The following is an 18,883-nucleotide window of genomic DNA, read 5'->3' on the forward strand; positions in this document are numbered from 1 at the left end:
ATTAACTTCATTCAGTCAAAATATGTGTGTGGACCCCATAATTTGTTTCTCTGTCATCTAGTAGAGTTCAGTATTTAAGATCTAAATAAAATGATAGTACATTGTTACCTGACCCAACCTAAAAAATAAAAAAAGGTATCTTAACACAGAATCAAATTTTTAAATGGCACTCACACACAAAAGCAGATTTTGTAAAGCTGGAAATCATTTAACATATGAGAAAAGAATATGCCAAATTCAATTTATGTCAAAATTGAAGTTGAAAGGCAAAAATGTGACTCACACTGTAACATGGATGAACCTTGAAAACATCACCCCATCTGAAACAAAGGAAGGAGACAACAGGCCCATACTTAGTCTTGGTGAGATAATTTCCAAGTCTGGCCTCAGAATTTATTTGGAGGAGGTATTCACTTATTTCACTTGGTAAAATATGACTTTTTAGTTTTGTGCTAAGGCTGAAGTAAAATATAAACCATAATTAAGTTGGTGTTTCTGATTCAGAAACTTAATTTAGACTTGTAAAATCTTCTTTTGTTTTGTTGTTTTGATTATCAGTTATGTGAAAGTGCAGAAGACAGTGACTCAGGTATAGACTGTGTACAGTCTATGGAAAACAAATTGGTCTCTTGAATGTTCCCTTAACACCAGTGGAGCTGCTTGAGTTCCAAAGTCATCTGCTTTTGTTGTTGTTGCTGCCAGCCTTATTTGTTGTTTGTTTTCTTTCCTGTCTCAGTGGAACAATTTTTATATCAAAGTTTAGTTACTGCACAGATGGGTCATTAGATATTAGCTGTAAACATATATTGGCATCCTGTTAGTCATCAGCATAGAAAACAAAATAGAATTACTAGTTACTTGGCAGTGGAAAACTGGCATAGAATTTTGAATTCTAGTTTAAGTAGAAGTGAAGAAACACGAGGATGATGGACTTGAAGGTGTTTTAATAGCTGAGGTGTTTTAATAACTTATAGAATTGGGTTACCTTTAAAGTTTGTTTTTGAAACATAACTTTCTCTTTTGATAACTCACAATCTTTGCTGCACATTCCTCCTTTATTTAAGGGATAATAAAATGAGTTAATAACAGCAACGTTTGTTTCAATTCCTAAAGAGGAGCATAGAGACTTCAGCGCTGCGGATTAGATGTAGAGCACTCAAGGCAGCGTGTATGACCTAATTTGGAAGTTTTGCTTGAGAATGGGTAATTTGGGCTTTGGCGGAGGGTCAGGGGGCGGGTTTGAGGCAAGGTGCTGGGCGGAGAAAAGAGTATTTTAGAAACAAAAGTTACAGCACCAGAGTCTAGATAATTTTCAGAACGCTTACAGCTTCCAACTTTGCTTCCCACTCCCCGCCTCCCCCGCCACACTCACCCACCTTTTTTGTTTTCACCGCTGTAATTTTATGCCTCTGCTATGTTCGGAGTGTTGAACACCGATAATCACTGTGCAGCCGTACAACGAGGAAACATCCTCGCCTTTGGAAGAACCTCTTCTGAACTTTGGACGAACAATCCTACCTCAAATTATCGGTGTGAAACTGGAGGAAACGGTACGGACAGGGGCCAGACCCGCATCAGACGACCCATGAACGCATTCATGGTGTGGTCGCGTGATCAAAGGCGCAAGGTGGCTCTAGAGAATCCCCAAATGCAAAACTCAGAGATCAGCAAGCAGCTGGGGTACCAGTGGAAAATGCTTACAGAAGCCGAAAAACGGCCATTCTTCGAGGAGGCACAGAGAATACAGGCCATGCACCGAGAGAAATACCCAGACTATAAATATCGACCTCGTCGGAAGACCGTGCCACAGAACAGTGATAAATTGCTACCTGCAGCCTCCTCCTCCATGCTGTGCAGGCAGGGGTACGTGGATGAGAGGTGGTACCCCTTCACGTGCAGGGGCGGCCGTACTAGGGCTGCACACTCAGGAACAGAGGACCGGTTAAACTCCTCACAAGCCCGGAACGTAGTCTGCTCCGTGCTGCAACAGGAGCACCACTGCAGCTCCACAAGCCTCCGTCACAGTTCAGAAACGTTGGCTACACAGCTGTCCACAGACTTTTACCCTAAGTAACAGCCAGGACTTTCTGGTGCTTATTTTCCATAGTGATTTCCTTACTCTGGCTAACAAAGGCCCTATTCATATTAATTTTGCTATTATTTCATGTGCCACTTAATTTCAAAATAAAGCGTGTAAACTTGCTTAGCATATAAAGAATTACAGGACGTTTTGAGTAGATTCAGTCTGGGTTTATGGCTGCTTACCTTGACAAGAGAGCACCTTAACAATACTGAAACTGCTTGAGTTTCAAGACCCCCTGTTTTTCTTCTAACAGGACAACCCTCATGTCTAATTTTAGTTGTTCCACAGATCGGCTTCTAAATAAACTGAATAGCTGCAAGTATATACTAATAATCTGATCATTGTCAGCAGAGGTAACAGAATTCTCGCTCTTTATCTTAAATACAATAAAAGATATATAGTAGTGAGAAACACAGACAAAATGTACTTCGATGAAAACTTCCTATGCTTTGAAGCAATCCTTCGCAGCAATCATTCTGTAGGTCTCTCAGCTACTTGGCCTGTCTTTGTACTCCTCAGATAATTTTAACTACTAAATATGTAAATAAAGTCTTCCTTGGTACTTTATATTATCTCCCATCCCTGCCGGTTTGGGCAACATCTGCAATTCTATTCCTCTCCTCTGCAGGTGTCTTTGCTCTTTGAGGTCCACTTTGAACGCTTTATAACACCTGTGTTGTAAAAGAAAATCTTTATTTACCTCGTGTTCATTTTTATATCTATGTGACCCCCATATTTGACCTCTTTTTCTGAAAATTTTTTCTAACTCGTTTCATATCACCTCCTAAATTACACACACACACACACACACACACACACACACACACACGTGAAAGGTAGAGAAAGAATGTTGAGAATCTAAAACTATTCAGATTATGGAGGCAGTGGCATGGGAGGTGGGCTAAATCAAAGCCATTATAAAATTTACATATGGGCTAATGCAGAAAACTGGCGGTTTGCAAGGAAGACCATCACTTTGCAAAATAAAAATAAATTGATGGTTAAAATATATATCATATACCAAAATTAACTTTGCAATACATATATTCCAAAGCTTTTTAAAAACAATGCCTCAAATAATAAAGCTCAAACACTACAATAGGACATATTAGAGCTAAGTGCCATGTTTCTAAATAAACATCAAGGTTTTAAAAAAAGAGGGGGGGGGAGGGAGAGAGAGTTAACTAGGCAGACTAATTTGTTGTGGAAATAGTATTGCTTAATCTGAGATTTATGCAAACTAAATGAGAAATACATGTTGCAATATCTCTTAAACAACTTCCTGAAGTACTCTATATTTTTAAAAAAATGTTTCTCTACATAATATGTATACATATATGTATATACACTTACATGTGTCTTATGTTCCAAACCTCTCTTTCTACATGTTCTACAGAAATGAACTGCTCTGACCGTCATCACCATGGGTAAATTTTCCTTATCTTGTACTTGAAATAAATGGGAATGTAAAATACCATGTCTGGATTGTTTTACTTAACGTAATTTCACTGATGTTCAATTTGTTAGTTTTAGAAATTTCTGCATGCATTTCATTGTACTTTTGATGGACATGTGAATAGACATTTCTTGGTTTTAGTCATCACAGATAGTAGTGTTCTTTGTACATTTGTATACATGTACAGGAGAGAATATTTACCTGCCTTTCTGAGGAGTATACATCCTGGAAAGGAATTGCTGCTTATGTGTATTTTTAGGAGGGCTTTTTGTGTTTTGATTGTTTGTTCCTTTGTTTGTTTTTAAGCAAATATTGGTAGCCAGTATTCTTGCATTTCGTAATGGATATCTGCTATCTATACCACCTTTTAAGAAACGTTTAGACAGAAAAAGGCCTGAACTAGAGCACAGCCTCTAGATGTAATCTGGATTGGACTCCCTTCTCTGCGACTTCCCACGCCAAACGCTGGATGGTTTATTTTATCTGCGTGGCCCTCAATATTCTCGCCACTAAGATGACGATGATGATGATGATGATGATGATGATGACGACGACGACGACAATGACTATAATAATGTAACAACAAGAAAAACATACTTCACTGGGATGTTATGAAGGGTAAATAAGGTATATAAGGATCCAATGAGCAAACGTCTATAAAATACTAAGAACAGAGGTTGGCATTAGTAAAGGACTAACTAGTAGTTGTTATTAACATGGAAGTAATTGTTCCATCTAGAAAATATTTTAGTGGAAGAGTAATGTAGATTTCCATCCTTGGTTTATTTAAATAGGCATGTATTAACTATTGCTTGTAATAATAATACTTTCCCCTATGGTATAAAATGTCACTCGGTCATATGTTCATTTTCCATATGTACATAGATCTGTTTCCAACCCTTACTTAATTCAACAGAGGGTTCTAATATTTTAATTAGGTAATATTTGATTTCATAGTGGGTTCCTTAAAAACCAAAAGTCAGGTTGATCTTAGGTGAGATACCATGTGCAGATCTTAAATTTCTAGGTTGACAAGTTTGAACAAATGCTTGTAACTGTGTAACTACCACCCCAGTGACGATATAGAACCTATAACTTCCACTGAACCTATAACTTCCCTGTGCACTCCATTTCCTCCATCAGTGACATAACTTCTGTCCTTGAGAGATTACTTTTGCCTGAGCTTGAGCTTCAGGCAAAGAGAACCAAACAGTACCTATTGTTTCTTTCACTCAGCTTTAAGTTCATATGAATCTATCACAGATTAGGTGAACTTCTTTGGACGGCTTTCAGTTTGAGGGTTCTGTTAATAAAACTGCTATGAACAGTCAAGTTCAAATGTCTGAGTGAGCCATGTTTTCTGTTCACTTGGGCAACACCCAGGCGTGAAATTTCTGGGTCACCAGGCAGCTGTATGGGTAACTTTGTGAGAAACTTCCTAAGATTTGTCCAGAGCGTGTGTACCATTTCACATTTCTACCAGCCATGCATGAGATTTCCATACACACTCACAAAAAGACTCTGCAAAATTTGGGATTACTTGGTCTTTTAAGGTTTAATCATAAAATCAAGGTGTGCAATGATAATTAGATCAGTTCTTAGAGGGTGCCTGGGTGGCTCAGTAGGTTAAGCATCTGCCTTGGGCTCAGATCTCCTGGGATGGAAGCCTTGTCAAGCTCCCTGCTGGGTGGGGAGTCCGCTTCTCCCTCTTCCTCTGCCTAAAGAGTGCTCTCTCTCTCAAAATAAGTAATTAAAATCTTAAAAATGGAAATAAACAAGCAAAAACCTTTAAAAAAAATAGTTGTTAGCCTCTGCTTTATTTTCTGCTAGAGCAAATGTCCGCTCATTCCTCCTTTGGAATTTCTAGGCAATGTAGGGTTTTGTTTTCTTTAATTTTTTTTGAAATCTCTGTGCTGGTTCAAATGACCAGAAAATTTGGCTAGTATTTTGGTTGAGATCACACAAAACTGGTAGAGTTAACAAGAAAGATTAACAAAACAACAGGAATGTATGGTGGAAACCACTGGAGTGGTCCTTGGCTGGTGTTTAAATGAATAAATGAATGAATAAATGAATAAATGTTTTTCATGTTTGTCCAGTAATATTTTGTGAGACTTCAGAAAAATAAAATTGCTGTTTCCTTTATTGACAAAAAGGAGAGCCACTCTTGCCCCTCCTGTTCCTTAGAGCATTCTCTTTAGAAAACTCTTTAAATCCTTTCTCTGCTCTTCTGTTGAGACCTATGTAAATCTTTCTAAGATAAATAAGCCCCTTGACAGCACCAGGGACCCACAAAGGTACCTCTTAATGGCCTTGGAGCCCTCTCTTTGAAATGTAAACATCAGCAAAGACAGTGCCAAGAAGTCCCCTGATGCGTAGGAGTTTAGCCTAGGCACCTGGCTTTAAGCTGCAAACACTTGCTTGGCACAAGAGATAGGAGAAAACTCCTTTAGACAAAGATAATCAGCTAACTCCAGGTTATACCTAATGTTTGGCATGATTAAGTGTTTTAAAATGTTAAGCACTGACATTCAAACCCACTTCCAGAGTTTAAGGACTGTCTTTGTCAAAATATGAGACACAATAAGAAAGAGAATGTTTAGTATTGGTGTTGTATTAACATGTTAGACCTACCATGAAGTCCTCTTAGTATCAGCTAAAATACCTTGGACTGTGTAACGTTGATTTCACTCATTAGGGCAAGATAAATTCCTTTTCTGGGAAATGAACAAACATACAGCTATTTTTTAAAAAAATCTGCAATCTATTAATTTAGGGGATGTACTTATTATACAGCATTTATTCTCATTCCACCGTTAAAATTCTCTAGCAAGGACTCAGAAGTTTCAAATATTGTTTAACATGTGGGTATTAATAAAATTGTCCACTGCCCCCTCTTGGATCCTTTTATTTCATCACATCAACCTATTTGGGGGGGGGGGGGGGGGGGGGTGAGACCATTAAATTTGTTCTTCCTGGAGTGCAGAGGTGGACAGCCCCAAGAAACTCTGGATCATAAATGTAAGACCCTTCCTCCCTCCCCCAGTTGGAGGGGCCTTAGGATTTACTTAATCCTTTGCACATTTGCATTTATTTTCAACATCCTCACCAACTCATCAGGCAAGATCTACCCAGAGGGCCTCAAAGAGAAAATCATAAACTCTGAAGCAACCCCTACTATTACCAAAGGCAGTGTTTTTCACACCTGCTTTTATCCCCAAGTTGTAAAGAAGCCTTTTAAAAGACAGGGATTCCCCCACTCCCCCTCTACCCCCAACACCCTCACTAGTGCTATTTCAATTAGCCTTTGTATAAAGTCACCAACATATTTCCAAGCATGAATGTAACTTTGTAAGGTTGTGGCTTTCATAAAATGGGATTCTCCGGTTGGAAAACCATTTCTGTAGTGGACAAATTGTTTCAATCCACTGACCTTGACACACAAAGCTTTGCTGCCATGCCTCTGCGCAATTGCTAGCATCTGAGGAGACCACGTCCCAGTGTTTGTTTCTCAAGCTATCCTGGCAGTGCGGTTGGGCAAGGCACTAACAGGTTTTGCCTCCTTTGCCCAATCCTATGGGCAACTCAAATGATGCTGGTGCAGTTTTGCGATGTGGGTGAGATCTGAAGCTGACACCGAGAAAGAATTCTTGAGAGGCCTTTGGTGCATCAGGATGAATTTTATTAAAGCTCGGGGACAGGACCCGTGGGCAGAAAGAGCTGCAGCTGCCCCGGGATTGTGAGGGGCAACTGATTGTATACTTTGGGGCTGGGGAAATTAAAGACAAGGGAAGTTCCCAAAGGACTTTCATATGCTTAAGGAAGACTGACCAGAGTGGAGGTTGTTTTTCCCTTGGCAAGGCATTAACATTCAGACAGGAGCTTCCTGGGAGAATGTTACACTCAGCCTGCCTCAACTGTTTGTCAATGGGCTGCAGGTTATAAAGACATTTGCTTTTTTTTTAATTTCCATGTTGTGGGTTTTTTTTTTTTTTTTTTTTTTAAACTTCAAATTCATTGAAGGGAATAAAATTACATTAAAAAAAAAATAGAGTACTCTCACAAACTGATGAACAAAAGCCAGGAACAAAAAGAACAAGGTAAGGACCTTTCCCTGAGAGGCAGCTCTAACTGCTAGAGAATGGACTTTCTCCTCCCTAGCATTTGTCAAACGAAAAATTGCTTCCTATTTCTCTAAGGCATCGGGGTGCTAACTGGGTTTTTCAGGTACAAAGTTTCAAGGCCTCTAATGGGGACTGAGGAAACATCAAAGGCTGATTTCTTTTAATACCAAATAGTAAGTTGCACAAATGGCTTTTATTTTTTATTTTTTATAAACATATATTTTTATCCCCAGGGGTACAGGTCTGTGAATCACCAGGTTTACACACTTCACAGCACTCACCAAAGCACATACCCTCCCCAATGTCCATAATCCCACCCCCTTCTCCCAAACCCCCTCCCTCCAGCAACCCTCAGTTTGTTTTGTGAGATTAAGAGTCACTTATGGATTGTCTCCCTCCCAATCCCATCTTGTTTCATTGATTCTTCTCCTACCCACTTAAGCCCCCATGTTGCATCACCACTTCCTCATATCAGGGAGATCATATGATAGTTGTCTTTCGCTGCTTGACTTATCACAAATGGCTTTTTAATGTAAATTTCAGAACTTCACACTTGTGACCTAAATTTCAAACATCTGGTCATATCTTATTACAATCCTACTACTTCTTAGTAAGAATGTCCAAAGTATTTGAGTTCACATTCCAATCACCGCAAAGGGCCAGACAGCAGAAGAGCGGCTCTGATCTCACTGCCTGTTGCCAACACAAGCCAGAAAGCACCCACCTCGGATGACTCAGATGCAAGCAGACATTTACACTAAAGCCTAATTCCTAAACCACTGGACCTGCCGGCAAAGGCAGATTAAATCCTAACAGTTCATATGTGACCTACAGAACAGAAGTTACAAAAGTCATCTTACAATTACCAAAGCTCTAAACATACGCATTCCCCATACCTGGTTTCCCTCAATTCGAGCTGATAAATCTATCAAACTGCAAACTTGCATTTCCAAACACTTCAGTAAGACAAACAATGGTTAACATTTTTGTTCTATGGATACTTGATGGTTTATGTTGAAGTTCTGATTTGCACAGGTAACAGGAAAGCTTGATTCAATTTTTCCAAAAGTTTCAATCTTATGAGTGCACACCCCAGATGATTCCCCTAAAGCTGCTTCTCCAAGATAGTTAAGTCAATTCACATAATTGGTAGTCATAAATTCCATAGGGACATCAATTTCTGAAAGACATTTTTTTTTTTTTTTTTTTTTTTTTTTTTAGGAAACAAGAGGTTACAAAGTCTGTAACACCTTTGCAGGCACTTAAAGATTCAAGGGACCTAACTGTACCTCTAAATAGGTTAATTATATAACATCAATCAGCTATTAAAGATTCAGTAAGATTCTGTGGGTTACCTCCTATTCAAAGCATCTATCAACCTAGAATTTGATTGCTACTCCAGCCAAAGTAAACCAGCGTTATGCCCTAAGAGAAACCTCGATCCTCTCTCCTGGCTATCCAGGGAGCTAACCCTCCTGGGACAGTGGCTCTCGTGGAACAACACTGGGTTTTGGTCACATGCGGAAGAGGCTCATGGTCTTGATAATGGCTTTGCTGAGTTGCAGTCCATGGTGGTGTTTTTGCCTGCCCAGAAGAGCACAGACCGTACTCTTGCACCAATCTGAGGGTTCAACTTGAGTCACATCCTGGTTACACTGCTCCAGGTCCTAATAAGAAACAATATGCCCAAAAACTAAGTGACCACGTTCACAAAAGGTACCTGGTAACACAGACTTTTTAATCAGATGCGATTCAGTCTCTTGTCAGCAGCGCGCGCGCGCGCGCGTGTGCGCGCACACACACACACACACACACACACACACACACGAAAACCAACAAGTCTGACCTAGGATTGCCCTAATAAAAAAAGGAAAAAGGAAAAAAAAATGTTTGGAAGAGGAGGAGGAGGGAGAGGAGAAACAAAAAAAAAGAAAAAAGAAATCAGCAAGGACAATCAAGACCACCAACACTGATTTAAACCAGACCCCAGCAATCTCTAACTTTAGTGACTGCCATTTTTTGGTCTCAACAAAATGTCAATATCCTGAGTTTTATCAGTGTTTTCTTTCTAAAGTGTGAACAAACAGAAGCAGAGGTACAAAAATGTCTAGACGACCCACTAACCTGCAAAAGAAACATCACAGAAACAGTATGAGAAGATGTACTTAAGTGAAATAAATTAAAAGTCAAACCTTACACTTTCAAGTTTTATTAGACTATTATTTGGGGAGATGGCAGAGTGTTGATGACGTAATTTTTCTAATAACCACTTGGTTAAAATCAAATGTAAATGATCCTTCAGGAGAAATCTTTGCCTTTAAAAATCATGGTCCTGTTGCTGATATTTGGACAGGAGAAACCACTTACATCCTAGTCGATATACTGTTAAGGCATTTGTTTATTAACTTGGCTGCCAAATGGCATTTTAAAAAGATTTACTTACTTGACCAGCGTCTACAGAAACACAAGTTTCTCTAAACTCCTGGAGTTTTCTGGCGGTTAGAAAACCAAATAATGACAGTCCAATAACCCAAAGGTATCCTGAAAACATAAACCTAATATGCTTTACTTTTATTTTTGAGAAACCAACTTGCCTCCGAATTATTTCTATTTTTAAGCCCACTGGCTGTCTTAGGCCTTTAAAATGCAATGGAATTTACTTACCTTGCCACTGCTCCTGAAAAGTTTATACTTGTTTTGGGTAAACCGTACTAATCGAGCTAAAACAGGGTTTTTGTTCACATAAAATCACTCCAGATTATAATGTGATTGATTTCTACAGCCATCAGGTTTTTGTTGTTGTTGTTGTTGTTGTTTTGGTTTTTAGTTTGTTTTTGTTTGTTTTTAATACATATTTTAGGGGGAAAATCACAAATATGTAAAATAGTTGGCATTCAACTTTTCTTAGTCTTATTATTCTTGTCCAGTAAAACCGAGACTCTTCTGCAGGCCCTGCCAGTTCCCCATTCCTTCTGTCAATCTTCAAAAGAAGCATTTCTTAAGTAGTGAAGATTTATTAAGAACATCAAGGTCCAGTGCTTTTTATGTTTTGTTTTATTTATCCCAGACATCTTAAAGTTTGTTTTATTCCCCACCCTCCCTACCGCCCCAATTAGCCATGTTATTTAAAACTAGATATTCAAGTTACATGGCTACTATCTTTAGCTAATGGACTCTTCAGTGCTATGCCTAGAAGACAGTCTTCAATGGATCTTTGAGTAATGGAATGTGACAATGTTCAGTCATTGATAGGAGTGGTATAGGTTAAAAGAAACTTTAAGCCATTCAAGCCACAGGTTGTAAAGTTTGAAAGGGTTGAGGTCTACTGTGCTGCGTCCTCTGAAGTTCTTGTATTTTCAGTGCTAGTGGCTCGCATGTTATCTCCAAGGTTGTGTGCGTGCTGAAGAAACAAATCTTTCAGTAGTTAATTCCTTAGTCAGCTGTTTAATTTTTGTTTCCAACTGTTCATTCCCTTCTTTGAGCTGTTTCGCTCTGCAGTGTATCCTGTACTTTCTGTTTGGTTTTTCAACCGGCTCTGTTTCACAGCCATGTTGTTCCTTTTTCTGCATTGATTAATGCTCTTGCTCTTGGGATCCATGGCCCTACTCATTTTGCTTTGCTTGCTTGGAGGCAGGGCTTTGCCTCATGCCCCCACACCCCGGGGGCCAGCAGGCCCCAGCTGAGGAACCTGCTGTAAGCTGCTGGAATGAGCCTACCTATGAATTACACTTATTACCGGACTACTGTTCTGCTGGACTACCTTGCTCATTTGGGTACTCCATCTTTCTGACACAGAACAGGCAGAAATGAGGGCAAGGTGACCAGTGGTTTCCACACTAAGTTGCCCAGAAAACTTCACATGTACCTGCACCTTCAGCTTGCTGGCCTTTATAGGAGTCCTCTGCTCCCCGCCCCACAACATGGTGCCCAGTATCGCCCCTCTCCGTTCCCAAGCTGGAGGAGCCCCACAACCCTGGCCTTGGTGTCTGGGAGTCAGCAAGGTGGGGCAGCAATTTAGGGAAACCACAGCCTCTGCCTTTTTGCCTTTCCACCACCATGGGCTTCCCGCCTCCCGGAGAACCTTGACTTTTATCTACATCTCCTTCTGCCCTTGGTTCCCACAGCAGTGTGGCTATAAGCATGATGACCTTTTTATTTTTTTCTTCACAAAGAAACAGTAATGGGAATACAGAAGGCTTGCTGCTCAATTAGGCATTTACTAAGCTGGTGGCTGTAGGTAAGAGCTTTTCAGAGGGTGTGTAGTACTGCTCATGGTTAATTACTTGAAGAAAAACAACATTTGAATTCAAACAAAGCAGATTGGAAATTTATCCTCAGGCAAACTCAGTGGTTGAATAGCAATTTCCCTGTAGGAAAATGAGGCAAACACTGTTTCTACCAACACTCACATTTTCATTCGCAGTGTAACCAAGGATTGTGTAGGCCTTTATGGACCACTCTTTTCTTAATAATTTCGGGTGAAAGGGGCACCTGGGTGGCTCAGTGGGTTAAAGCCTTCCCCTTCTGCTCTGGTTGTGGTCCCAGGGTCCTGGAATCAAGCCCTGCTTTGGTCTCTCTGCTCAGCAGGGAGCCTGCTTCCAACTCTCTCTTTCTGCCTGCCTCTCTGCCTACTTGTGAGCTCTGTCAAATAAATAAATAAAATCCTTAAAAAATAATAATAATAATAATTTCGGGTATGGTTGATATTTTAAAGTTTAAACATATGCCTTCTCTACTAACTAAACAATTGATTTTACAAGTCAGTTCAATTTTAAGTTTTAAGCCTGTGAAAAATGAATAATGGACGACTCATAGAACAACATATCTTACTTGTTTAAGTGCATTACAACCATACTTTGATCAAAAGAGATAATAAGTAATGTTTTTTTCTTAAGCTTGTATTAAGTGAAGAAGAATATATTCAGCTTCTTTTACTCGTAAGTGATTTTGTGGTTTTTAAAATTTTATTTTAATACAGACGGTTGACTTTTTATAAATGTGGAGTTGTAATACTTTCCAATTAGAACACCTTTCAGGAGCTTCATGTCAGAGAATATGTTATTTAAAAAGTATTACAAGCTGACAAAAAGTCAACAGCTAAGAATATTTCTTAAATAAAGATTTCTTAAATGTTAGAATCATTGTCCTAGATGAATAAAGCACTGAACCACCAAGAGATGTTGTTTTTGCATTCCAAGTATTCCATACATTAAATATAAATTAAAAAATTTTAGATGTGAATTTGACCTTACAAAATGAAAAAGATATCCTTTACAATGGTGTTCTCTGAAACAACTATTAGGAAGAGTGGCCTTTAACATATTACACAGAGGGGGAGACAAGATGGCGGGGGAAGTAGGAGGAGGTGTCTGTTCAAACTGCACCCTAAAGTGAGCTGATTACCTTCCAAAGATCTTCAATCACACACGAAATCAGACTGAGATAAGAATTATACAGGTCTGGATCTCTACTGGAGCAGAAGACACCAGTAGGCAGGTAAAGCGGAGCGGGAAAGTCAGACTGATATCTGAAGATAAACAAAAGGGGGAGGGAGCCACTAGAGGCGACCGGTTGGAAAGTAATACCCAATATGAGAGTGCCCTGCGCCCGGGGGGACCAGCATTAACTCGGGAGTCTGGTAGAAAGCACTCAAAAAGAGCAAAAGATCACCAAAATTGTGGTAATCGGGGTGTTAGAGTTGGGGTTTAAGTCCCCAGACACAGGACAGCCACCCCTGGTGCAGAGCCAGAGAGAGTGTGGCAGAGAAACCAGGTCTTGGTCCCTGAACCACCAGTGCACCTGAGAGTGCTTGGCTCCTGGCTCCAGTGAGGGGCTGGGAGCCTCGCCAGCCAACAGAAGCACAGCCTTTTTGCAGTCCCCAAGCAAGTTCCCTGCTGTACCATCAGAGTCTGAGTCCTGCCCCATGCCCTCCCCTGAGAGAGGTGCACACAAATGCCAGCCAGGTGCTCTCGAACCAGAAAGACCAGGCACTCCCAGCCTGGGCCAGCTGGAAAATCTCAGTGTGTGATCACTGCTTGGAACTTCTCTGGCAGTCTGGAGCTGCCCAGACAGCCGCCTTGGCCTTGGTTTTGGGTACAAGCAAAAAATCCCGAGTCTCCAGGGACCAAGACTGGGAACCTGCTCTGCCAGCAGCCAAGGGGGGATTTATATGGGCTCTGCAGCCAGACTGAGGCTTCTCTCTGAGAGGAAGTCAGGGTGCAGTTTGCTTTCCCCTAAACCTACAAAAACCATCAAAAGCAGTCAAGGCAAGAGAGAAAAACAAAAGTGAACAAATATAAAAACCTCCAGAGAACAAAAGCCTGAAAAAAAACAGTTTCCTCAGAGCCCACTCCCTTGAGGGGAGCAGGAGGACTTAGCTGAGAGAACTTCAGGGACTCAAAACCCAAGGGGCAGGCCCCTCCCCCAGAAAACCAACCAGGAAAGGAAAAAAAAAAAAAAAGACCACAAGAGAAAAACCACCACTACTTCATAGGATAATTTTTATTATTAATTCGATCTCACTATTCTGGCTCATTTTTTATATAGTTAATTTTTTATTATTATATAGATAATTTTTAACCTATTTACCGTCACAGTGAGATGTCCAGTACATCAAATTCCATAATAACCTTCTAACCTGAACTTTTTGATACATACACCTGTGTTTTCCTTTTGCATTTCTATTTTTTAAATTTCTTTTCTTTTTTTTTAAATTTTAGTTTAGTTTAGTTTATTCCTTTTTTAAAATTTTCATTTTCTAATATTCATATAGAGTTAAACTTCAAGGTAATCCTCTTTCCCCAATCAAGGCCACCCCTATAGGTAAACCAATTCCTAATCCCCCCTTATCTTAGGAAAGTTGAGTCCTTTAACAAAGATATCATGATACATCCAGGAAGAACCAAAACAACCTTCCTCACCCACACTGAGAATTTATAACCACTCTCCCATTTTTCTTCCAACAGTATTTCTGTGTTTTTGTGTTTGTCCTGATAGTATATAAATCTTACACTTGGGTTCTTTTTGACAAGGTTCTTCCTTTATTTGCATATATATATATATATATATAATTTTTTTTCTTGTCATATACTTTTATCAGTCTTTTTGTTTGTCTGTTATTGTTTGTCTACTTCATATATCTTACCTTGGGGCCCATTTGGGCTGAACCTTGTCTTTCATCTTCCCTTTCTTTCCTGTCTCTGTCTCTGTCTCTCTCTCTTATTCTTTTTCTCTTCTTTTGTCTCTCTTTTGGGTGGGGAATCCTAATTGCTCAGAAGGGTTCCAGAGTGCACCTTGACTGCACCACAGTTGATACATCCAGCTACATCTGTTCAGTATCTCTCTCCAAAATGACTAGGAGGAGGAATGCCCAACAGAAGAAAAATACAGAGGATGGACCTTCTGCAATAGAGCTAATGGCTATCAACATAGACAATATGTCAGAAAGAGAATTCAGGCTAACAATTGTTCAAGCAATAGCTAGGTTGGAGAAAGCCATGGGTGACCAAACTAAGGAAATGTTGAAAAACAAAAATGAAACTGGTGGCATCACGTTACCTAATTTCAAGCTTTACTACAAAGTTGTGATCACCAAGACAGCATGGTACTGACATAAAAACAGACACATAGACCAGTGGAACAGAGTAGAGAGCCCAGATATGGACCCTCAACTCTATGGTCAAATAATCTTCGACAAAACTGGAAAAAATATACAGTGGAAAAAAGACAGTCTCTTCAATAAATGGTGCTGGGAAAACTGGACAGCTATATGTAGAAGAATGAAACTCGACCATTCTCTTACGCCATACACAAAGATAAACTCAAAATGGATAAAAGACCTCAACGTGAGACAGGAATCCATCAGAATCCTAGAGGAGAACATAGGCAGTAATCTCTTCGATATCAGCCACAGCAACTTCTTTCAAGATATGTCTCCAAAGGCAAAGGAAATAAAAGCGAAGATGAACTTTTGGGACAATCACATCACAAAATGGACAGAAGATATGGACGGACACTTCTCTAATGAAGACATACAAATGACTATCAGACACATGAAAAAATGTTCATCATCACTAGCCCTCAGGGAGATTCAAATTAAAACTACATTGAGATATCACCTTATATCACCTACCAGTTAGAATGGCCAAAATTAGCAAGACAGGAAACAACATGTGTTGGACAGGATGTGGAGAAAGGGGAACGCTCTTCCACTGTTGGTGGGAAGTTGGTGCAGCCTCTTTGGAGAACAGTGTGGAGATTCCTCAAGAAATTAAAAATAGAACTTCCCTATGACCCTGCCATTACACTCCTGTGTATTTACCCCAAAGATACAGATGTCGTGAAAAAAAGGGCCACCTGTACCCCAATGTTTATAGCAGCAATGGCCATGGTCGCCAAACTGTGGAAAGAACCAAGATGCCCTTCAATGGACGAATGGATAAGGAAGATGTGGTCCATATACACTATGGAGTATTGTGCCTCCATCAGAAATGATGAATACCCAACTTTTGTAGCAACATGGACGGGACTGGAAGAGATTATGCTGAGTGAAATAAGTCAAGAAGAGAGAGTCAATTATCATAGGTTTCACTTATTTGTGGAGCATAACAAAAAGCATGGAGGACATCGGGAGTTATAGAGAAGGGGGTTGGGGTAAATTGGAAGGGGAGGTGAATCATGAGAGACTATGGACTTTGAAAAACAATCTGAGGGGTTTGAAGTGGTGGGGGGGTGGGAGGTCGCGGTACCAGTTGGTGGGTATTATAGAGGGCACGGATTGCATGAAGCACTGGATATGGTGATAAAATAATGATACTGTTATGCTGAAAATAAATAAATGAAAAAATAATGAATACTGTTATGCTGAAAATAAAAAATCAATTAATTAATTAATTAAAAAAACATATTACACAGATATAAGATCACATTATACATGCTGTCCTGCAATTTGCTTCACTTCAATTTTAATATGTCTACATGTATAGAATGCACACCTACAAATGTGTGTGCATCACACACGTGCTCATGCAGGCATGGAGCATACATATATGCGTACATTTATACGAACCATCTTTCCTTAACTGCCTACAGATTTAATTTAACTTCTTTAATTTATACTTCATTGCATTACATTTAGTTTAATTGCATTGCAATTAAATTCATTAAATGCAAGTAATGCATTGCATTACTTTGAATTTAATTACTTTTACACATAGTGTAATTAAGGAAGAAAGAATACTGAATGTGGAGCTAAGTCTGATTGTGCTTTCTAAACCGGTCTAGGAACCAAGTGACCTTACTCTCACCTAGTTTCAAAAATCGTACACATCTTATTGGAGTTACATTCGTGCTTTCATCCATGTTAATGTACATATTATGAAATTTTCCCATGGAAAAACTTAATTCTTAATGATTTGTATATATCAGGGAACCTGAGTGCCTCAGTGGGCTAAAACCTCTGCCTTCGGCTCAGGTCATGATCTCAGGGTCCTGGGATGGCGCCCTGCATCCAGCTCTCTTCTTGGCAGGGAGTCTACTTCCGCCTCTCTCTTTGCCTACCTCTCTGCCTACTTTGATCTCTGTCAAATAAATAAATAAAATCTTTAAAATATATATGTTGTATATATCGTGCTTTTTTGACCACCTCCCATGTTTTAGTATGCATTTCCCAAGACAAAGGACATTCTCTTATACAACTATAATTCGGTAATTTTATTAAGAAAAGTTAACATTCATCTGATAATTTCTAATTCATATTCAAATATCTCTTGTTGTCCAAATATTATGGTCTAAATCTTTCTCCCTTCCACCCCCCTTTTCTAAGATGCTGCTCAGGAGTACACATAGCATTCAGCTGGTGTTTCCAAAAGATCTTCAGGAGTTGCTCATCAGTTATTTGGTAAAAAGTTAATTGGTAGGGACATCCATTTTATCCCCCTTTTTGGGACTAGGAGAGATGTTAGAGTTCTAAGGTGATGGCCAAGAAAGAATTCTCGAGATGTTTTTTGCAAAAAAAAAAAAAAAAAGGTGGTTTTATTGAAGCACAGAGACATGACCCCTGGGCAGAAAGAGCTGTACCAGGGTCATGAGAAGGGGCCCATTATATACTTTCAAGCTGGGAGGGGGTTAGGGATGGCATAAGTCTTTAAGGAATTTTGGAAGCAAGGTTTCCAGGACCTTGAGAGTGCTAGCTGTTATTGGGAAAAGTCATTCATAACCATCTACTAAAACCTTAGTCATGAGATCCTGCAGGTGTATATCAGTGGGCCACATGCTTGGGGGATGATTGCCAATATGTATCTTGAGGGGTTTAGAGATAAAACAAATTTCCAAAGGAATTTTTATATGTTAAAGTAGACTTAACAGGATGCTGGGGGTCAGACTAATGTTGCCTCTGGCCCTTATCAGATTTCAACATCAAGGTAGTTGAGTATAGAAGAATGTCACTGTGCCTGTTTCAAGGATTTGTCTGTAGGCTGTAGGTAGTAAGGAAATTTAATAATTTTTCTTCTGCTTTTGTTTCCCACATCATTAACTACTGACAAATTCCATTACATTTTGAAGTTTTACCAAAAGTGTTTGAGAGTGCTTGTTTCCCCCACAGTCTTGGAAACTCAAGCTTTTCAAATCCTGCCAGTCTGACAAGTCAGAAACCATGCCTAAGGATGTTTTATTTTTCCTTTTATTTTCTCTTTGTTTCTTTTATCTTCTCTTCTTTTCTTATACAAATAATTTAAGAATTAATTTTATTTTTTAAGGTTTTTTTTCTCAAGTTATTTAAATTCCAGTTAGTTAACATAAAGGGTATTAGTTTGAGGTGAAGAATTTAGTGATTCATCACTTCTATATAACACACAGTCCTCATCACAAGTGCCCTCCTTAATACCCATCACCCACTTAATCCATCCTTCCTCTATCTGCCCTCCAGCAACCCTCAGTTTGTTCTCTGTGATTAAGAGTCTGTTTTAGGCTTGCCTCTCCCTCTCTCTTTTTTTTCTCTTCCCCTATGTTCATCTGTTCTGTATCTTAGATTCCACATATGAGTTAAATCATGTTGTCTTTCTCTGACTTATTTCACTTAGCATTATCTCCTAGTTCATCCACATTATTGCAAATGGCAAGATTTCATTTTTTTCTGATGGCTAAGTAATATTCCATATATTATCATTATATAGATACATATATATATGTACATATGTATGTTATATATAAATATGCATG

At 39.3% G+C, this 18,883-nt stretch overlaps 1 protein-coding gene and 1 pseudogene across 1 annotated transcript; one reads left to right on the plus strand and one right to left on the minus strand.

Moving 5' to 3' along the window:
• The first annotated feature begins 1,399 nt into the window (after positions 1–1,399).
• On the plus strand, positions 1,400–2,074 carry SRY (sex determining region Y). Its single transcript, XM_059386416.1, has one exon. The coding sequence runs from the start codon at positions 1,415–1,417 to the stop codon at positions 2,072–2,074; it is 660 nt and encodes a 219-aa protein (XP_059242399.1). The 5' UTR covers positions 1,400–1,414.
• An 8,911-nt stretch (positions 2,075–10,985) lies between these two features.
• On the minus strand, positions 10,986–11,432 carry LOC132008051 (CCAAT/enhancer-binding protein gamma-like; annotated as a pseudogene).
• Positions 11,433–18,883: the final 7,451 nt, after the last annotated feature.

The sequence above is a fragment of the Mustela nigripes genome, unplaced genomic scaffold (assembly GCF_022355385.1).
Source record: "Mustela nigripes isolate SB6536 unplaced genomic scaffold, MUSNIG.SB6536 HiC_scaffold_20, whole genome shotgun sequence".
Classification (NCBI taxonomy): domain Eukaryota; kingdom Metazoa; phylum Chordata; class Mammalia; order Carnivora; family Mustelidae; genus Mustela; species Mustela nigripes.